The sequence below is a fragment of the Lepisosteus platostomus genome, chromosome 10, assembly GCF_059453375.1.
Source record: "Lepisosteus platostomus isolate fLepPlt1 chromosome 10, fLepPlt1.hap1, whole genome shotgun sequence".
NCBI lineage: Eukaryota > Metazoa > Chordata > Actinopteri > Semionotiformes > Lepisosteidae > Lepisosteus > Lepisosteus platostomus.
The window spans coordinates 40,268,052-40,287,995 of NC_142620.1; the positions used below are offsets into that span (position 1 = coordinate 40,268,052).

The window sequence follows — 19,944 nt, forward strand, 5'->3', positions numbered from 1 at the left end:
AGTGGGTAAGTCTCTGGACTCACTTTGGGTTGTGGGTTCAAGTCCCTTCTGCAGACTTTACCCCACTTGCTGCAGTCCATCGGGGACCATCAGTTATTGGGTGGTAACCCCAGTGATGAACCAGAGTCCTGTCCTGAGGGGAGAGTGGCATAATGTCTGCTTAACACCAAAGGAACCATGATAGGCTCTGGTGTACTAAGCCAGTGTGGTTCAGATTTTAAAGCAAAAAGTTTAACACAAAATAAATAATATAGTACTGTATATTCAGGTAAATGATATCTAATGTGGTACAGCAGTACCCACTTATTCCATATACACTTTGAAGTGAGGGGCCTATTTTTACTATTGCTTCAGCAAAAAACTGATCCCAGTCCACGACAAGATCACTTGGAAAGGGTACTTAAAAGTAACTTTTTTTTTCAATTTGGGCTTAATTTGGAGACTTACTGTATGAAAAGATGTTGTATTCCATCATAAGTAAAATGCAAAGAAGAGAAGATTAAAGTGGCAATTCCAACAACCAGACATAATCTTCTAATCTTGGTATATCGTTGTGTATTAGTATTGTCACCATTTTTTCTTATTACAAACATGCACATTGAAAGCATTTTATATACATATACCTATGAAACCAAAATCAAATAACAAAGACCACATAAGAAACAGCTGTCATGTTCAGTGGCCTTTTTAAAATCAGTTGTAAAGGCCTTGCCATTGCAATAGCTTTGTGACTTAACTTTTCAATTTTTGAAACATACTAGACTCTATAAAGTCCCAGAAGACCAACTAAAAAAACAGGAGAGAGCCCTATCTAGTCATCATTATTGTTATAAAAGCACTGATGAGAAAACATCATTTTAAATAAACAACAAGACAAGGTATCCACTGATACAGGGATTTTCTAAATCAATATTTCTTATTAATAATTCGAAAACAATGAAATACTAATATTTTTTTTTGACCTAGTGATCACTGGATTCAAATAGCCTCTTAAATTTATGGTTAATAATGTTCCCCATTTCTCACACTTCAGACTGGCAACTGGATGTATGGTACTGCTAATCAGCTAGAGGTTCTTATATGTAAAACACTATTTTCTTTAATGAAAGATGTGGTAATCAGAATTTACTCTACTCAATAGCTTCCCAAGTCCAGGCATATAAAACAAAATTAGCAATTTTACTAACAATACATCTTGCTATTGAACTATAAAAAGAATTGGAATAGACCGTTTACACTGGCTGGATATGAAACAAACAATTACTTTACAGAATAATTTTAAAGGCCAGTGGTACTGTATTTCAATGTGTTATACCCTCTCATTTAGAATGGCTTTGAGAATTTTGTTGCACAGAATGCTATGTGCTATATAGTTATATCTGTAAAAGGTCATCTTAGAAGATGCAACTAAAAAAGCATGGTGAAAGACACTTGGATGAAAAATTTAATATAAGAAAAGGCTTTAATAAGGTTCTATTCTCTGGACTTTAATATCAACAGTTATCAATTTTAAATTCAGTATAATCATGCAAATTAACTTTCCCCATTAAAACTGTCTGATATATACCATTTCAACGTAAAAGACGATCCATCTTGAGAAAAGTAAAAAAAAGTGGAAAATTCGTAAATGTATAATGTGGCTTTTTATTTTAAAATTTGAGCTTTAACACAGTTGATAAGAAATAAGAGACAGAATACAACCTTTAAACGAGTTATTCCAATAGCTCTTAAAAGCAACTGAGATTGTGTTTCAGATGATTAAAATGTAATACTGTATATACAGAAAAACGCAAGATTCCTTGATTCTTCACAGACCTGAAAGTGCCATTTCACCGAGTTTTGCTGAGACAATATGCCAAAATAACTTCAATTGTACTGGAGCAAGTCACTCTTTGTCGTCCTTCTTTCTCCAGAAACCAGGATGTTGCAATTTCATTTTTAGAAGGAAACAGAGGCCAGCAGAGTGTGATCTCGAGAATATGGGATGTAAAAAAAAAAATCATTCCTTTTCAAGAAAGGACGTCAGCCAAGGATATAAGTGTAATAGTTAAATAGTTAATGTCAGGGACAAACAGAAGTAGGGACAGAGGGGTTCATAGAGGTCAAAGCATCTATGGTATTGAGATTATAAAACATGGTAACGTAGATGGAGAAACCCACATAAAAGTCATGCAGTTCTCATCCAGGAATGTTCTATCAAGGAGAACCCCAGAAATGGCTTGTGCTCTGGTGAAATCGTTCCTGTATGTCTCTTGGGGACAGGAAGCATAGGCGTTGGTCATACCTAAGTTGGCAGGAACCCGTATCATACAACACAAATTTATGAAAAAAACAGACTCAGGAGGCAGGTTAGGTGTCATCCTGAAAGCACTGTAAACTGGTGCATTGTGACTCAGGAGCACACTGTAGTGAGCAAACAGCTAAAAAAAACCAACATAAATACAAGGGCTTCAATGTCAATTGAGATGAAATTTCACAGAGGGCAAAAACAATAACCTGAAAGCATTAAGGAGCTTCATAGATTCTTCCCCTCCTCATGTCTTGTTGTTTTGCTTATTTCTTTAACAAAATCACTAGACAATGGATGCATAAACAACGTGTGCATCACGTGATTGAATTAATGCCAAACCAAAGACAAGTTTGGAAGAAGGGAGCTTGGACAAGATACTCCCATTAGTCCTTAGTTGAAAATAATTCTTGGCACTGTCAAAGACAGTCAGTGCTATTCAGGTGAAAAAGACAGCAGGGTTAAGGTTAGTGCAAAGGGAGTGTCAGTAAGCAGGGTCTGAAGAATAGCACTTCTTGAGTCAAGGGGTGCATGCAGTAGTCACAAAACCATCTAGGTCTAGAGTCAAGAGGAGTCATCAAGGGTCAACTTGACAGATTCAACACAATAGTTGAGTGGAAGAAGAGTAGAGTACTTAAAACAGCTACAACGCAGCATCCAGCTCATATTTACAAGAAAAAGCTCTTGGGTGAAGATGCTCAAGTCTGACGTAGAAAGCCTGTTATAGAGAAAAGGAAAGCAAATACGAGAACAAAAGAAAGAAAATCACAGAGAGGAAGAGTATCAGAAAATAGGTAATTATCAACCTGGAGAATGGAAAGAATCGTGCTCTTGTTCTTAGTCCAGCAAATCCAACTCCAATTACCAGACAGCTGCTCATTCTCACCTACCCAAAGTCTAATCTGGAAGCACAAGGCACAAGGGAGGACTACACCTTGGACAGGACATCCGCCTTTCACAGGGTCACTTGCAAACAAGGACAATTTAGAAATACCAATTATATTTGCCGGCATGTCTCAGAGAGGTAGGAGGAAAGTAGAACCCATATCGACATGGGGAAAGCATGCCGACTTCACACAGAAGGCGTATGAGTTCAAAAAACAAAAACAGAATCCAATATTAATAAGGCAGCAGTGCTCCAGAAGTAAACAGTAATCTGCAGAATCCAAACCATGACAAAGTAATCCAAAAATTCAGGAAGCAAGTTGCCAGGATAGTGATGAGTTTAAAAGTGGCCCAGATTAAACAATTTCACTGAGATTGTAGAGGAAAAACGGACAGGTCAGAGTGATGTTGCATGGACATTCTGGATTGATACAGCACACTAGACCAGCAAATTTCAGTGACATGGCACATCCCCATTGGTGATGACTGTTTTCAATCTTTGAAAGAGAACAAGCTTTCACCTGCTAGACTGCAATGGCTACCACAGTGCAATCTGAATTCATGGATTCTGGAAGAAATGTTAGAATTTTTAAGGCATTCTGTTTGTGATTTATCTAGAATATGAAGCATACACTTAAGAAATACATGAAATCATGACCCGGTGACGTACGTAGGAGGAAAATCTGTGATTTTGTAATGCAAAAAGGTCAAAACAGCATTGGCTTTTTTTTAGTGTTTTAAAAATTCTCAGAAATACTTTATTCCAGATTACTCTGCCTGATGAAGACAGCTTTCATATCACAGAGGAAAAATATTTTCAAAAAAGGAACAAAGTATTTCTTCATTCACTTCTTTCCAGTAATCATGAATCTTAAAATGCTGTATTGGACAGATTTTTAACAAGTGTCTAGCATGTTTTACATGACGGTTCACAATATTTTAATACAATGTAAGGCACAATTAAAAAAACAAAATAAAATACTGTTTCATATACTGTAGGTCTCATTCATTAAAATGTTCTTTAAAGAAATCAAATAAAAAAGACCAGTCTGGTCTCAGAGTAGACACTTGGGATATCTTTTTTTCTCTTTTTTAAATATTGCTTTCCAGATACACTTACCCAAATCTAGAAAATTTTACTGCAAGCAAGCGATAAAGGAGTTCTTCATGTAGGTACCTGACCTCTGGACATTCAAGTGCTTTCATCATTACACAATGAGACTTATAAACAAAATTTGAAATTCTGTGTTGTTTCAAGTGATATTTTGATGGATATTTCTTATCAATTAAAGTGCTGAGATGTCTAGCCTAGTTTTTGATTAGGGCAGGGATCTTAGGTCAGTCCCCACAGGGCAGAGATGTCTCTAGATTTAGTTTTAAATGGAAATGTATTATTTTCTCAGGCAGAAAGACATTTGTATGTATTTCTTTCTTGAGGTGATTGATTAAAACATGCAATTTGTTCCAGGTACTGTACGGTGCATTTAAACATTTGCAGACCTGGAGAGAAAAACTATATGTATCCAATTACTCAACAGTTAAACTAATTAAAAACCTGAGCAGTCTGGCATTACAAAAGCCAGCAGAAGCCGTGGCTCTCTAGGATGTGAGTGTGAAGATAAGGGAGTGCTTTGGTTTGTTAAAGCTCGTAGGTACTGTCATTTGGAAATTTTGATGGGGGGACTTAGGCTTTGAGTCCCAGTGATCTTGCTGTATTGAGAACATCATCCCTGGTGAGGTAACAGCCACACAGTTGACGCAGGCCTGTGAATGATTCTCTACCGTGAAGAACTCTCCAGTTATCAATGAAAAGAACCTACAAAACAGAAGAAAAAATAACCAGACATAATAATGGAATTTAAATACTACCAGTATCAACTATGCAAGGAATCTGTTTTTGATAAAACTGTAAAGAGAATTCAGCTGTAATCTTTTATTTACAAAGTAAAATAAACTCCTATAAAGTTCATTGCCATCTAGAACAAAGAGCTGGAACAATGGAAGGTTTTGTTATTTCTTTGTGTGAAGAACTATACACAAGACTGATGTGCTGTTTGTGGGAAAATATGTGAAGCAAGCATGGGCTTTATAGACAAAACTGATGGACATAAATTAAAAATGTAATCCCCAACAATAAACAACCACTCAAAGGACCTACAGTACTTAGGGTTTTTGTAAAACATCCGAAGATGGCTCAGCCCCTCCCACAAATCAATTACAGTGAAGGTCTTTCAAACAAACTTTAAGCTTCCCAGGCTTCCTCTTAAGAGATCTAGGACTTCACTGACATAAAGACTCGACAACACATAAACTAGACAAACACTAAAACCGTACCTTTCCTGGCTTGAGCTTGACCCAGAGTTCATTTTCAGGCTTTCTCAGCTCTGAGGTGAGAGCTCGGTGTGCTACATACCAGCGCTGTACCACATCATGAGGAACAGTGTTGATTACTGCCCGGTCGTAGTTATTGTACCTGTAAGAGAATATAAACAAATGAAGTCTTCTATTTTAATGATTTGAAACAGACACCAAAATCTAGAACACAGAAAAACACCACCCTCAACTCAATTTTCTTTCCTTTGGTAAAAGAAACTAAACTACCCATTAATACCATTACTGTGGGCACTTTGTATAAGTTGATGAGTTTCTTTAATTTTCACTTATGAAAACTACTGGCTCCTGATAATAGCATTGTTCAACTGTTAAATGTGCTTCAAAGTGAATGAGTTATTTGTGTATAATGCACTTTTAACCTCCTAATCTAACATGCTGTTAAGGAACACAAAGATGTCCATTCACTCGTGACACTGCAGTCACTGTACAAAACATGATATTTCTGAAGATACTTTTTGCCTTTCCTGCGTTTTTGGTCATGTAAAAACTAGGCTACCCATGTGATCTAGAAAGGATTACAATATTTGGCAAGAAAGAGAAAAGCTTTTAGGAAAGACAGACAATGTGCATTTCAAATGCAAATCGTCCTCTTAACTAATTGAAGGTCCTGTACAACAGCTTCCAAACCTGCAAGAGACTATCTTTACCTTATCATGTAGACCTCATTGTTCCATGGGTAGACATTGAGCACTGGCCCAATTCCAATCATATGGTTGTGATACTCTCCCACGTTCTCAATATATTCGTGTTTGATGGGCACTTTAGTGAGCAGGTCAAAGTTGTCTGGAGTCTCCTGAAAAACCTTATCTGCTGCATGAAAGCCATCCACAAGCAAAGTCCTCCCACCAGTCCCTTCGTGTCTTAGACAATGAAACACCTGGATCCTACAACCAAAAACACCTTTGTAAGTATAAAGTTTCTGTATGAACATAATATCTACTTGAGTCATGAAGCATGACTGCATGAGACCACATTTAAAAAAATATTAAATACTGGATCAACTTAATTATGCTGTAGGTATTGTTTTTTTAAAAAGACAATTTCACAAGTACACATGAATACAAATACTGAAGCTAATATTCTGATAAAGTAAACTTTTACATGGTTGAATTTTTTATCTATGTAAATATGTTCAGTATGAGTACTAAACAGCAAAAAAGGTGTAGGATACTATTAAATTGACAGGGCAAGTGTAAATATTGGTATGATATAGAAAATACATATACAGTATTATTAAGTTGTTTTAATTTTCACTGCCCCGTAACTACATTAATTTAATTTTAACATTTGTGTCCCCCCAGTTGGTTACATTTCTTTAAATTAGTCTCCCCCACATTTGGTTGAACTGCAACCCTGTGCAAGTCATGCAGGTACATATCAATGTTGTTCATGCCAGTATTATTATTATTATTATTATTATTATTATTATTATTATTATTATTATTATTATTTAGGGCATTGGCAGTTTTGCACAGTCCAGAAAAAAAAAGATTTGTTTCTATGACAACAAAATAAAAAAATCTGTGTATTCCATTTTCGAAACTTTGGACCGGAAAAGGGCGAAATGTCTTTTAAAAATCCTTTGGAGTGATGCATTCCAATGTGACACACACAGTACACAGTTGGCTTGCTGTGTGGGAAACGGAATAGAAAGCACAGACTGAACAATAAATAAGCAAGAGTCAAAGTAAAGGCCACTAGCATTTCGAAAGATCCAGTACAAAGAAAAAAGCCAATTATTTTGGCCACGCTTTACATGCCCTTTTTGACTAGAAACAAATTTCTCCTTTAGCCCCCTATAGCTCGCCCACATAGAATTAAAATTTAAAAATAACCAAATTTAACAATGCTCTTTAAAAATTTTTTTCTTGCTCTCTAGGATGTCACGTATAATCAGGCTGTTATGTTTGAAAAGGATAAATTAACAGAAACTAAGTCCTTGACTTAATTAGAGGGCAGAGATTAACATCCGATGAAGACAGAGAGCACTTCATTAGAAACTACTCTGATGAATAAAACCCTTTCAATCTCAGAAGAACAGGAAACATGAGTCTCTGCAAATGAACAGGATAACAGTGTAAGGAATTAGTAGTGAGGGCCCTACAGTATGTAGAAAAACAGGGCAAACTCCAAAAGGCATAGTCGAAAGAACAATCCGAGGTCTGAAAGCCAAAGGTAAACTAGCCGGTGCAAAAGTACAAATAACCAGAAGCGGAGCCGTAAACCGTGAGGAAGCCGAGAGTCAAAACCAGAACAAGACCAAAAGTACCAAAACCAAAATCAGGAGACGTTACCTGGGTCAGGAAGCCAAAAACCAAGTAGTAAATATCAATGAGAATGGGAGTAGCTCTAGCCAGGAAAACCCTAATACTGAGCAGTGGGAAGAGTGTGAGGCAGCATTAAATAGGCTGGGGAAAAGGGCTAATTGGGAACTGTGCTGGAATGTGAGGTGGAATGCCGATTCTTCCAGAGGCATGGTGTAACAAACAGCCATTTGAATGGCAAAAGTGAAAACAGAAAAAAATCACAACAGCAGCAAACGGGTTGATTTGCAGCAATGCTCTGTTGTATCAGTTAGTGAAATGAAAAAAAGAGTACAGTACATACTGGAGCATATAACATTTTTCTGTTATATTTCTTACATAGCACATCCATATAGAGGTTTAATGGAATAACATTCCGCAAACTAATTTATATAGTTAGGAAAACTATCAGACAGAAATGGATAGAATGCAAATTTCTGGAGAGAGGATTCTATTCCTTGCATATAAAGTACACTTGCAGCTGTGAAGTAACAAAAAATGTTATGGACATACCCACATGGTTCTTGGAAATAAGAAGTATCTGTGTGACGATCCAAGGCAAGCTTAGTATAAGCAGTGTCCCCTCTGGAAAAATCAGAGGTGAAGTTCCACACTCTACCGTACATGGTCTCTCTAAAAAAATGAAAAGTGTCAGGACCAGCGGCCTTGGCTTGTACAACAGTACAACATAGAAATCTTTCCTAAAACAATGAACATCTGGCATATCAAGCCATTAATAAAACAAGGATATTCAAACATGGGTTAAAAACAGACCATTTTGTTCATTTGTTTTATTTCTTCCAGTCCTGGTTCAGGTTTTCCTTTTGTGTTTTAAATGATTGTTAGTGCAGGTATTTTTGATGCATACTTAGTCCCTAATTAGTGTTACATTTTTCTTTGCACTAAAGAATGTAAAAAGCCTATCACAAGCCACTTTGAAGGTAAGACAGGATCAAAGCAAGGTTGTATTGCTACCCCAACACTGATCAATAAACCTTACTGGAATGCTATGTGTGACAATCCTACCTGTAGCTTATTTGGAGCTAAATTACCAAATGGAAGCTCAATCGTTTGATATCAGCTGTTGGTGCTCCTGTACACATGTGATGCTGTACAGTAGTGTTTCTCACCTTTGTCCATCCCACAGCACAGTAACATAAATACAAAAAGTATGCAACACCCCTCCCCCATACAGATATTGACCTGAACATATTTTATTAAAATTATAAACAAAATTTATTTCTAATTTTAATCTAAGTTTACCTCAAACATATGCCTTATCCTGGCAGGAATTGATGACAATGAGACACAGAGCTCTTGCTCAACAGCTCTCAGATATCTGACAAACTAGGGTAGCATAGTAGCATAGTGCTATGGTGGTGCCACACAGTGCTGAAGCCCAGGGTTTAATTCCTGGGGGTGCTAATCTGTGTTGTCTGTATCTTCTCTCTGTGTGTTTGTGTGGGTTTCCACTGCGTACTTCAGTTTACTACCACAGTCCTACATACTGGTAGGGAGTGTGTGTTGGATGGGATGGGGACACCCATTTTACAGTATGTGTATACACCACACTTTGGTTACTCCTCTAAACTACCAAATTATTATTTTTTTCTCAAATTGTGCACCACATCTGAATAGCAGCACAATGATAAAGATTGGCTACTGTAGAGTGTTCTTACTCAGAGGGAGATCTTCAGATAATCTTCAACATCTTTACTGAGGCACACAATAATAATAATAATAATAATAATAATAATAATAATAATAATAATAATTATTATTATTATTATTATTATTATTATTATTATTACAAGAAAACGGGATGCTCAATAACTAAAGTCCTCCATCAACATGCTCAAAATGAGCAGTCTCCTGCTCTATTAATTTTCATGAGAGGGAATCTAGAAAAAAATGAAGCCTTTTCTGCATCATGGAAGTAATCTCTTATGGACAGCTGACACTGATAAAGAGATTCAAACAAATGTAGAAGTGCAGCATTAATCCGCTTAAAGAAACTGGAATTTCAAACACCAAGTTCAAACCTGAAACCAAGACAACGTTCTCTTCAACTAGCTGTGATCCCCAATTTATGCTACAGAAAGCTGAAACATGAACAACACAGGGATGAAATCTCAAGACGCACACATCAATGTACCTGTAGATCTTCTGAAAACAAACAATACAATGTTAATTTCATCTCACAATCCAGTTTCAAGGCAATGGCATTAACTTTGGTAGACCAGACTATCCAAGGGTTTTTTTCCCAGATAAGTAATGACTTACACTTGTGTGAAAGGCAGAGAAATCTCTCTGAAGATGTCTTTAACACAAACATGAAGAAATGCAGCATCAACATCAACACCCGGAACTGTCCAGCTGTAGCTTAGATGGAGGAAGAGCCTGATGCAAGTAGCTCAGCACTTTAAAACCATACAGAAGCAACGTGATAGACAAGGAAAAAACATGGAAATAATGTCATAGCCATTATGTCAAATGTCAAAAAAAGCCAGCAACTACATCACCCTGCAACTCATAAGTGGGAACCCACTGAAGCTAAGCAGGTGTGAGCCTGGTCAGTCCCAGGATGGGAGACCTCCTGGGAAAGCTAAGGTTGGTACTGGAAGAGGTGTTAGTGGGACCAGTATGGGGTGATTCTATACTGTAAAAAGGAGCTGTTCCTTGGATGAAACGTAAAATGGAGGTACCGACTCTCTGTGGTCATTAAAAATCCCAGGTCATTTCTCGAAAACACCCTGTCCAAATTTTCCATTGGCCAGTTATGGCCTCCTACCACTGATAGCTGATATGTGGTGAGAGCACTGTGTACACTATGACTGCCGTCGCATTATCCAGGTGGGTGCTGCACATTGGTGGTGGTGGAGGGGAGTTACCATTACCTTTAAAGTGCTTTAAGTGGAGTGTCCAGAAAAGCACTATATAAGTTTAAGTGATTATTAATTATAATGTCATGTCAACAACCCAGGACTATCCTTTCTACCTAGGAACACAAGCCCATAATACAACACAGTCCAACCTAGACTGGCCTCAACAGCCATCTTGGGCTTCACAAACAAGATATTCATGCACAACAATTATCTCCTACTGTGAGGTACCCCACAAAATAGCCACCTTTCATAGTGAGCTCATTACCAGTGGTCTAGGCAAAGCCAGAATAACATAAATGTTAGTTTCTGAAACAATTATCTGTTGTGCAATTTCATTTTGCACCAGAATAAATCAAAATAAACTCTACAGCATACCATATACAAAATAAGCATCTAAATATGTGTATAAACTAAAAGTTACATTGCATTTAAAAACTAATAAAAACACTTGTCTGAATTGTATAGTGCTCTATGCATGTGGATCCCTAAAAGCAAAGGAACACTATCACCAAAGCAGAAAGCACAAACACTGCAAACACTTTTCTTCCTTTGGCAAAAGTGATATAAGCCCCATGATTTATAAAGCCATCATTTTCCAGCGTTGCCACCTGCTGTGTATTTAATAAACAGATTTAGTACAGCGCTGAAACTCGTTCCTTTCTCCCCTAATCCTCTTCTCTATTCAAGGGTCGGGCACTATCAAAAATCAACACATTTTCTCTAACAAAGACTTGTGCCATTTGTGTTACTAGAACAAATTATCCCTTGCTTTTAACTGAGTTTTAATTAAATAAAGCTTTATTATACGCACATGCTGCCAGGAAACCAAAAGATCTAAAGGGGAATCCACACCTTTATATTAACATAAAGGTACAGGCAAACATCTTCATGTTGCAAAGTGACATGTGGGTTTCTTTGAGTAACAGTACAGGGTAATTTCACTATACTATTTCTTCTATATATGAAAAAAATTACCTGTTTAAAAATAATAATGTAAAAATGTTCAATACTTTTAATTGACAAACAAAAATGCATAAAGTATGCGTCACCTATAAATTAAGACATCTGATGAGTGAAAATGCAGTTGAAAATTAAGATCTTTTTGAACTAGACATATATTCCAGTTTTGACCAAAGCAAATACACATTTGCATAACTTTTCTTAGACTGAGGCTGCGGTGCTAATTTAACTGTTAAAGTACTACAACATTAGTCTGGAAAACATCACCACTCCCTGAGGTCTCACTCAAGAGCATTGGCTGGACTCTTCTGAAGCCATGCATCGTCACGTGTTCACACACACTGTTCACTCTTTACCTGATGAGACTGACTCGCTGAGCAACTGTCTCTGTGGCTTCCAGAGTTGCAGGCACGTCTTCCACGAAAGCGATGCCATAAAGCAAGAAGTCTTTCAGAAATTTTTTCAGCTCTTGATCAGAGTTCATGAAGTTCTCACAGCTGACTGAAGGCACTTTGGCACTGGTGTAAATCTCGGCGTTCCACAGTATGCGTGGCTGGACTGCATTCTGCTTCTGCCCTTCATAGCTGTTCTCAGCCAGCCAGGCCAGGCTGAATCGGGTCACATGACCATCAGGCCCTACAACAATACCCAAAGACACCCTGAATATCTGTGAATCAGTTACATTTAGACCTCACCAGAATGAAGGAAAAGTGACCAGTGAATCTCTTACACTTAAAAAACACAATTTAAATCCCGTATTTCAAGTAATAAGGAGAACTGACAACCATAAGATATTGTACTTGTCATTGGTACAGATATAACTGATATAACCATACTTAAAAGCACAGCTGATCGTTTGGTCTGAAAGGATAAATTTATATATTTTTTATTACCGAAAATGCAAAAGGATTGCAAAGAACTAAAACGTCCTTAGGTGCTCATAACCAGGGCAGTTACATTGAAACCAGCTCTCCATGGAATTTTGTGCAATTTTCCATAGTCATCTGAACACATGGATGCATCATCAGCAGTTCATCTCTTTCACAAGACTAAAAGCTTTGTGAGCAGCGGCATGGTTTATCTCTTCGCAGATAGCAATCTGCCCCCTGACAGTTAACTGACTTTACTAATTAACTATATACTGTAAGAGGGCAAGCATAACAGTAAGAGAACGACTTGGAACTGGGAAAACAAAACTGAAAGACAACAGGCCTAGTAATGGAAATTGGAACACAAAACAGTGCACTGAAGAAGAGCAACATGCTTAGATGGTGTGATGTGCTGTTGCTCACTTATTATTGAATTCACAAAAGGATTAAGTGATTACAATTTTAACACCTATATTTTAATTATGCACAAGCAGCACTTAATTACACCATTTCTTAATATATATACAGCATGACACGAATGTTGCCCTTACATTGCCACTGATAACAAATCAACCTGGCTCTTTCATTAGGTTAACCCATTTCTACAGTAACGTTTTGATCTCGTTTTACAGCTACATTGCAGATTCAACTTTGTTCAGAAAGCCTGGAAAAAACAAGAAGTAATGACAGTGCAAGGGTCATAATTCACCACTTGTTTCGCACATCCACAAGAAACTTGAACATAATCATTAACATGTGAACAAAAAATATACCAGTTCAGGGAGCACTTATTTGCCAGATGTACACATATGCATTAGGAACATAAAAGAAATCTATGAAACTGCAGTTTTACACAGTATATTGTTACAAGAACATGAAGGTATAGCTGTAAAACTCACAAGTCAGGAAGAGGGATTCTTCATCCACTCTTGTTTTTGAGGGGCGGATAGCCAGTTCCACAATGGCGGTGTCCAGGTTTCGCTGATTGGTTTTTGCATTGTAGCAGGAAGCTGAGCGACAGTGATCACGAAGCCACACGTAATCGAAGTGCATCACTAACCCACCATACCGGAGCTCTGGACAACCATAAATCAAACAGCATCTGATTAATCTCCCAAAGACCAAAACATATGCAAAGTACTTTTTACGTACCATTTTCTGGGATCTAAACAGAAATCTCAGAATAAGTAATTGCAAGGATAAGGTTTCAAGTGCCAACTATGTTGAAATGCATTTAAAATAGAGAATAGGAGGTATCCTTTATCCAAAGGGTTGTAGAATGAGCTACCCAGTGTTGTTGCTGAGGCCTTCACCCCCGATTCTTTCATGGCTGGATGAGATTATTGGATCAATTAACTACTAACTACCAAGTTGACTAAATGGGTTAAATGGCCTCCTCTTGTTTGTAACCTTTTTATGTTCTTACACCATTAGTTAAGTGGCATAACAAGAATGACAAAAAAACAGGATGTATGACTGAGCACACTGTATACACCCTTAGAGAATTAATCTGGAAAGAAAAGCAATATCTTTTTCTCATGTGCCAGATTTAATTTACTGCAGATGCCCTTCATTATAATGGAATTTCCCATTTATTTTGCAAAGCTTCAGGAAAACAAATTATTTACTAAGTAGCTTAAATGTATAAGCAGCAATTACTAGCATTATTTAGTAGTCTGTTTGGTGGTCGTGAAAACATTTTATGACAATTTTAGAGTCATGTTACTATAGGATTCATTTTCAATTACCATTCTTACTGAACTGTTTAATACGTTTGAGTCAAAGAAGAAATATACCAAGATCTTACATGTATAATTACATTAATTATAATTAAAAACAGTGTGATTAACATTTCATTTTCAACTTTAAACAAAGGGGAGACTTCAAACATAACCCATAATGTCACTAATTATGTGATAAAACTATTCCTACAAAGAATTGTTCTGAATTTGCCAATTCAACCTTTCTGTTAGCTTTTCTGCCGTCTTTTAGTTTTCAACAGCCTTCCGTTTTTGCTTAAAATCAAAGCTTCCCCCCATCTATAACATACCAAAGCAGTCATCTCGCAGTTGCCAGGCACAGCTTGTGGATTGTGGTGCTGTGTGCTGACAGCGTTTGGCAGCAGTCATTCCACGCGCGGAATACCAAGGGGCTAAAGACTGGGCAGGACGTCTTGCCAAAGGTTTCATGCAACCCCCCAGCCAAACAATCGCACGTGGTAAAGCCATGATCTAAATGGAAGAAAAAACAACGTATTCTTCTGATTGACACACCACTACAATCTCTATGACAAGTTACACAGCACCCTCCTCTTTCTATAAGACCAATATACTTAATCAGTTTAGGTACACAACGGTTAACTGTAACGTACTGTATAATTAGCACTTCAGTGCCAAGGGATGAAATTCAGTTCACTGTACTTACCATATCCTCACCACTTTCAACGCACCAACCAATATTTCAAAGTATTTCCTTAGTAAAAGGTTTGATAATAGAAGGAAAAAGACTAACTCCAACTGACCCTTTAAACAACAAAAAATAATTAATGGAGTCTGACATAACTATACAGGAAGCCAAACTGCGTATGAAATGCATCCCTGTATAACTCGTATATACGCTATATAATTCGTATAACTGGTTACTTTACAAAGCAGAACAATATATTTTAAAAAAACTACAAATAATAATTACATGACAATGTTCAGTTTTGTCAGGGAGATGCTTTTGTTTTAAGAAAACGTAAACACTGGAAGGATAGCTTCGCAAACTCCTATACTAAGACCTTTAGGTGAAAAACAAAAAAATATAATCGTCAAACCAGCTGCTCACACTGATAATGAGACTTTACTAGACGGAAGCACAATACTGTACAGTATATCTTAATAACAAATTGCAAAACTAGCAAGGGACGCAAAGCAAAAAAGAACAAACCTAATGCACAACCCAGAGACATGTAGGTTAGCGCTGAACTGAAACGTGTATAAAATGTAAACTGCAACATTATAGTGCACATTTAGAAGAGAGACAAACGCATTTGCTACAGTATATTAAAATCTTTGTCCGAGCCTAACAAAAATGCATACTTACTCAGTGAAGAAGTCTTCAGCTTGCTGTCCTGGCACTGTCGGCACACTTAGGTGGACTTCAATTCAGTTCTGCTCGAATTCAATGCAATGAACACATTTAATATAGGATATATGGGCTTAATCATTAACGGAACTCTTCCCCGCCATTGCTGTAATGTGCGCCGCACAGAGAGCCAGTGACACGCAAGCGCTCAGCAGAGCTGTCTGAGCATAGGGTGCTGACAGGCAACGGTATACGTAGTTTGCGAGGCAGAGCATAAAAGCTCCATTCGCGGGGGAAGTGGTGCAACGGGGGAAACTTCTGAATTCTTAATATGACGCACAGCATCTTGTTTTCATGGAGTAAAACTAAAAGAGCGCGGTTTTTAAAATATTGAAGTTAAATACATGTAAATGTTTACTTGGACGATATAATCCTTTACGTGTTGTGTTAAGTACGAAATTAAAAATACACATAATCCCAACTCTCTGGGGCCTTTAAACACACTCAAGTACTATAGAACAGTTAAGACACTACCTGACCTGACATTTCAAATGACTTTTTTCAACTAAATGATTTTTTATGATGAAGTACATACCAAAGGAGGCCTCATAAACTGGGGAGGGTGCCACTGGGAATCTGGCCAACAGAACATTGCACTGGAAATCTGAAAAAGTTCCTAAGTGTTGGGTATTCCCTTGTCTCCCTTGTTTCTGATACACCAAAACAAGGGAGACACAACTAACATGGCCTGGCCAATTGCTCGACTATAACTCTTGCCTGTGGGGGCTAATGTGAATTTGTTTTATCATTCATAAGTGACCTTGTTAATTACTTTAACTTTGGTATAACCACTAAATCACCTCATTAGTGAGAAATCTGAGTGGGCACAGGCAATGAGATGATTTACTCTTACAAATCTCAAGCTTGGTATAACTCAGGAAAAATAAAAACACACAGAAAGGAACTGCTATGCCCCACCTATCAAGAGAACAAAGCGTTTGTGTCATTATTGGAGCAACACCTTAGGTAGACTCACCAGCAGTGGTGCAAAATCCTCTCTACCACAAAACAATGAGTGTGAATCAGAATGATACAGTAATAATTAAGAACAACAGGCCAATTGATGGGGAGGTCCAAGTGTGTTGATCTGGACAGGAATGTCTTCACTACAGAACTCTACTTTTAGTGACTGATGGTTACACTACATTAGTCACACACTTGCTGCTCTTCCTGTGGGCTCAACACTACTGACAACCCCGATGAACATTTCTGGAATCAGGTAGAATGATGTTTGGCATCTAGGTTTCAGAGACGAGTGAACAGGTACACACTTGTCAGGAATCTATGAGGAGAAGGGGACAAATATCACAGATGTACAATGTGAATTGCTTTGAATAGTGGCCACACACACTGCTATGACTCCATGTCTTCACAGTAGTGTTGATGAACCTTACTGCTGACAAATGTTAATCAGTATTGTTTTTTTATCAAAATAAAGTTTATTTCACAAAAAACATTTCACAATAAGTACACACTCTAACAAATTATCAAACTCACATCAAATAAAAACTTTCTAAATCAGTTGATTGTCCTTTATCAATCTGTGCAAGTGGATGATGGGGCCGGATTTGCACAATGAAAGAGTCCCTCCACTTACTTTTGTCCATGCCATTTCCCTGTACTGGATCTGAAACTAGTCATCCAGTCCTCCACAGGAGCTCAAGAAACAGGGATTTCTGCTTTAGTCCCTGTACAGGGCCCAAAGTCCCTTCCAGTACTCCCTCGCCATTGAGAAGCCCCATGTTAATCAGTATTTTATTTTTCTATCAAAATCTGCTTTGGGCCCAGTGTTTGTCCACTGGACCAGATGATCATCTGGAAGCAGAACCACAGCCTCACAAAGTACTGGTACTTGTGGCTGATGGGCTCCCGCAGCGCCCTACAGAGATTGCAGAAGAAGATGCAGTCAAGTTTCAGGGGGAAGTGCACCACATCTCGACTGGCTAGCACAACCGGTTCCTTGTGATGTATTCGTACCTGCAGCCCCAGACAAATTTGAAGACCAACCCTTGCAGCGCTCATCTGAGTCTGGCTGGCAAGCGGGTACACCACGGCCAGGTAAACCAAAGCCGGCTGGATGTCTGCTTTCAACACCATCACTTTCCCTGTGACCGCATTTTCCACAGACCCAGCTTCGCTTTCACCTTGGCAATCCGCTCAGTCCAGTTGATGGTCGCGTGGTCCTGGCTCTGGAACAAAACCCCCGATATATTGCGGGGCTCCGTGCAAAGCTCCGCGCCATCGTCCTTTCCATCCAGGGTCTGAAGAACTTCAGTTTGCTCTTTCGGCGGTTGTGCTTTGATCCCAAGGCCCTGAAGTATTGCTCCATGACCTACAGGGCTCTGTTCAACCTCCTGTCCGAGCTCAGGAACACTGTTGTGTCGTCTGCGTACTGGGAGATCTTGAGGGTTTCCCCCATGCCTCCTGGTCCATTCCCTGGAAAACGTCAGCTTGTCACTTTCATCCCTCAGGTGTACTTGTTATCTGCCACTATCTCAGGAAGGCTATTCTCTTCCTCCTCCATCTGAGGCACCTCCTTTGCCCCCCCTGGCCATTCCTGGTCCTTGGAGGAAGGTGCTTCCGTCAGATGCCAGGAAAGTCTCCATATATCCCTCTGATTGACTCTCCCGGAGGCAGTAGATTTCCCCCATCGCAAGTCTAAGCAGTCCTTGTAGGAGAGTCACCATAAAATGGTGATGTTTTGGCATTTCCTCCCCCATCTTCTTCCAGTGGAATCGAATGGTGTTTCTTGTGCAATTCCTGATGAATACACATGCACGAGGCTCTAAAGATAGGGAAAAAAACCCTGGCCTTGATCCGCTTGGGGTTATCCCAAACCGGGTTCAGGCACAGTGAGAAGTGCACAGAGAGAGCCTTTGGTGGTCTCAAGAAGGGAGACAAGTGCTGCCGGCAGCCACACACACGGGCCCAACCATGAGGCAGGAGAGGCAGAGAAAAGAGGGAGTGGATAGCACTTCTGAGCCTCAAGGAGATACCAAGTGCTGTGGGCAGGCCTTGAGCACCCACTCCCAGCCTAGAGGCCAAGGAGGCAGAGAGAGAAAGAAGAGGAAAGGAAAGCGCTGGTTCCCACCAAGCTCAGCTGCTGCTTGGCCTTAACCCAATGGGCTCAGTCCAAATCAATACCAGCTTAAGCACTCTTCAGGAAGCTTCGATCGCCTTCTAGACCTTTGGAAAATCAATGCTGCAGTCAAGCCACACACACTTGATCTTAGCCAAAGGCATTACTGCTTCATAGTGCTGGGATCCTGGGTTCAATTCCTGGTGTGCTATTTGCATAGAGTTAGTATGTTCTCCCTATGTTTGTGTGGGTTTCCAACCCCAGTCTAAAAACATACTGTTAGGTTAGTTGGCTTCTGGGAAAATTCTTAGGTGTGAGTGTCCTGTCACCTAAGAGACAGTGTCTTAGGTGTCCTGTCCAGGTTGTATCCTGTCTTGTGCCTGTTGCATGCTGGGATAGGCTCTGACTCCCCCAGAGCCCTGTACTGGATAAAGCATTTATAATTATGGATGTATGGAAATTTGGTGTTCAATATAATGTCACTAAACATTCTACAGAAAATATATATTTTTTTCCTGTGAATTCGATGCAGTATTGACATGAGTCTTTTGATTATCCGGATACTGTATATGCACAAATAAACAAAAAACTGTTCTTATACACAGACCTCTATAGAATTATTTAAACATTAATTATTAAACACAGACACACTCAGTCCCACTATATACAGTCCCGTACTCCCGTCCCCAGGCGCTATTCTCAGCCAGGCCTTGCGTGCGCATGGCTAAAGCCACAATAGTTTACAAATACCTGCTCCTATTTCAACACTGCTTTCTCTAAGCCCTTTAAATTCAATGAAAAAATGCTGTCCTCAAGATCGCTTTCAAAATTCAGCCAGCATTGCATTCTAGTTAGGACTATAAACTTCAGCGCTCACTTTTTCCAAAAAACACGTGAGAAAGCTGATACTGAATCTGTGTCAGGTATTTGTGCATACATTTATAAGGACGAAACTGCTTTCTAATTGCGAGTCACTAGACTAAAATACTACACTATCGAGTTTATCACATATGATATATATGCATATATTCTTCAAAAGCGGGAATATCCCGTATATAATTTGAATAACTTTTAGATTTATGTGAACGGGAATTTCAATCATTCTTACGAGGCCACCTGCTGACCATTTTCATGTTTGCAATTGACTTCTCTA

At 38.7% G+C, this 19,944-nt stretch overlaps 1 protein-coding gene across 1 annotated transcript; it reads right to left on the bottom strand.

Moving 5' to 3' along the window:
- Positions 1-1,624: 1,624 nt before the first annotated feature.
- Positions 1,625-15,886, bottom strand: tmlhe (trimethyllysine hydroxylase, epsilon). Its single transcript, XM_088648993.1, has 8 exons — positions 15,671-15,886; positions 14,634-14,814; positions 13,483-13,659; positions 12,071-12,350; positions 8,383-8,502; positions 6,214-6,450; positions 5,507-5,645; positions 1,625-4,988 (listed from the first exon to the last, which is right to left on the bottom strand). The coding sequence occupies exons 2-8, from the start codon at positions 14,809-14,811 to the stop codon at positions 4,857-4,859; spliced, it is 1,263 nt and encodes a 420-aa protein (XP_088505119.1). The 5' UTR covers positions 14,812-14,814; positions 15,671-15,886; the 3' UTR covers positions 1,625-4,856.
- Between the last annotated feature and the right edge of the window lie 4,058 nt (positions 15,887-19,944).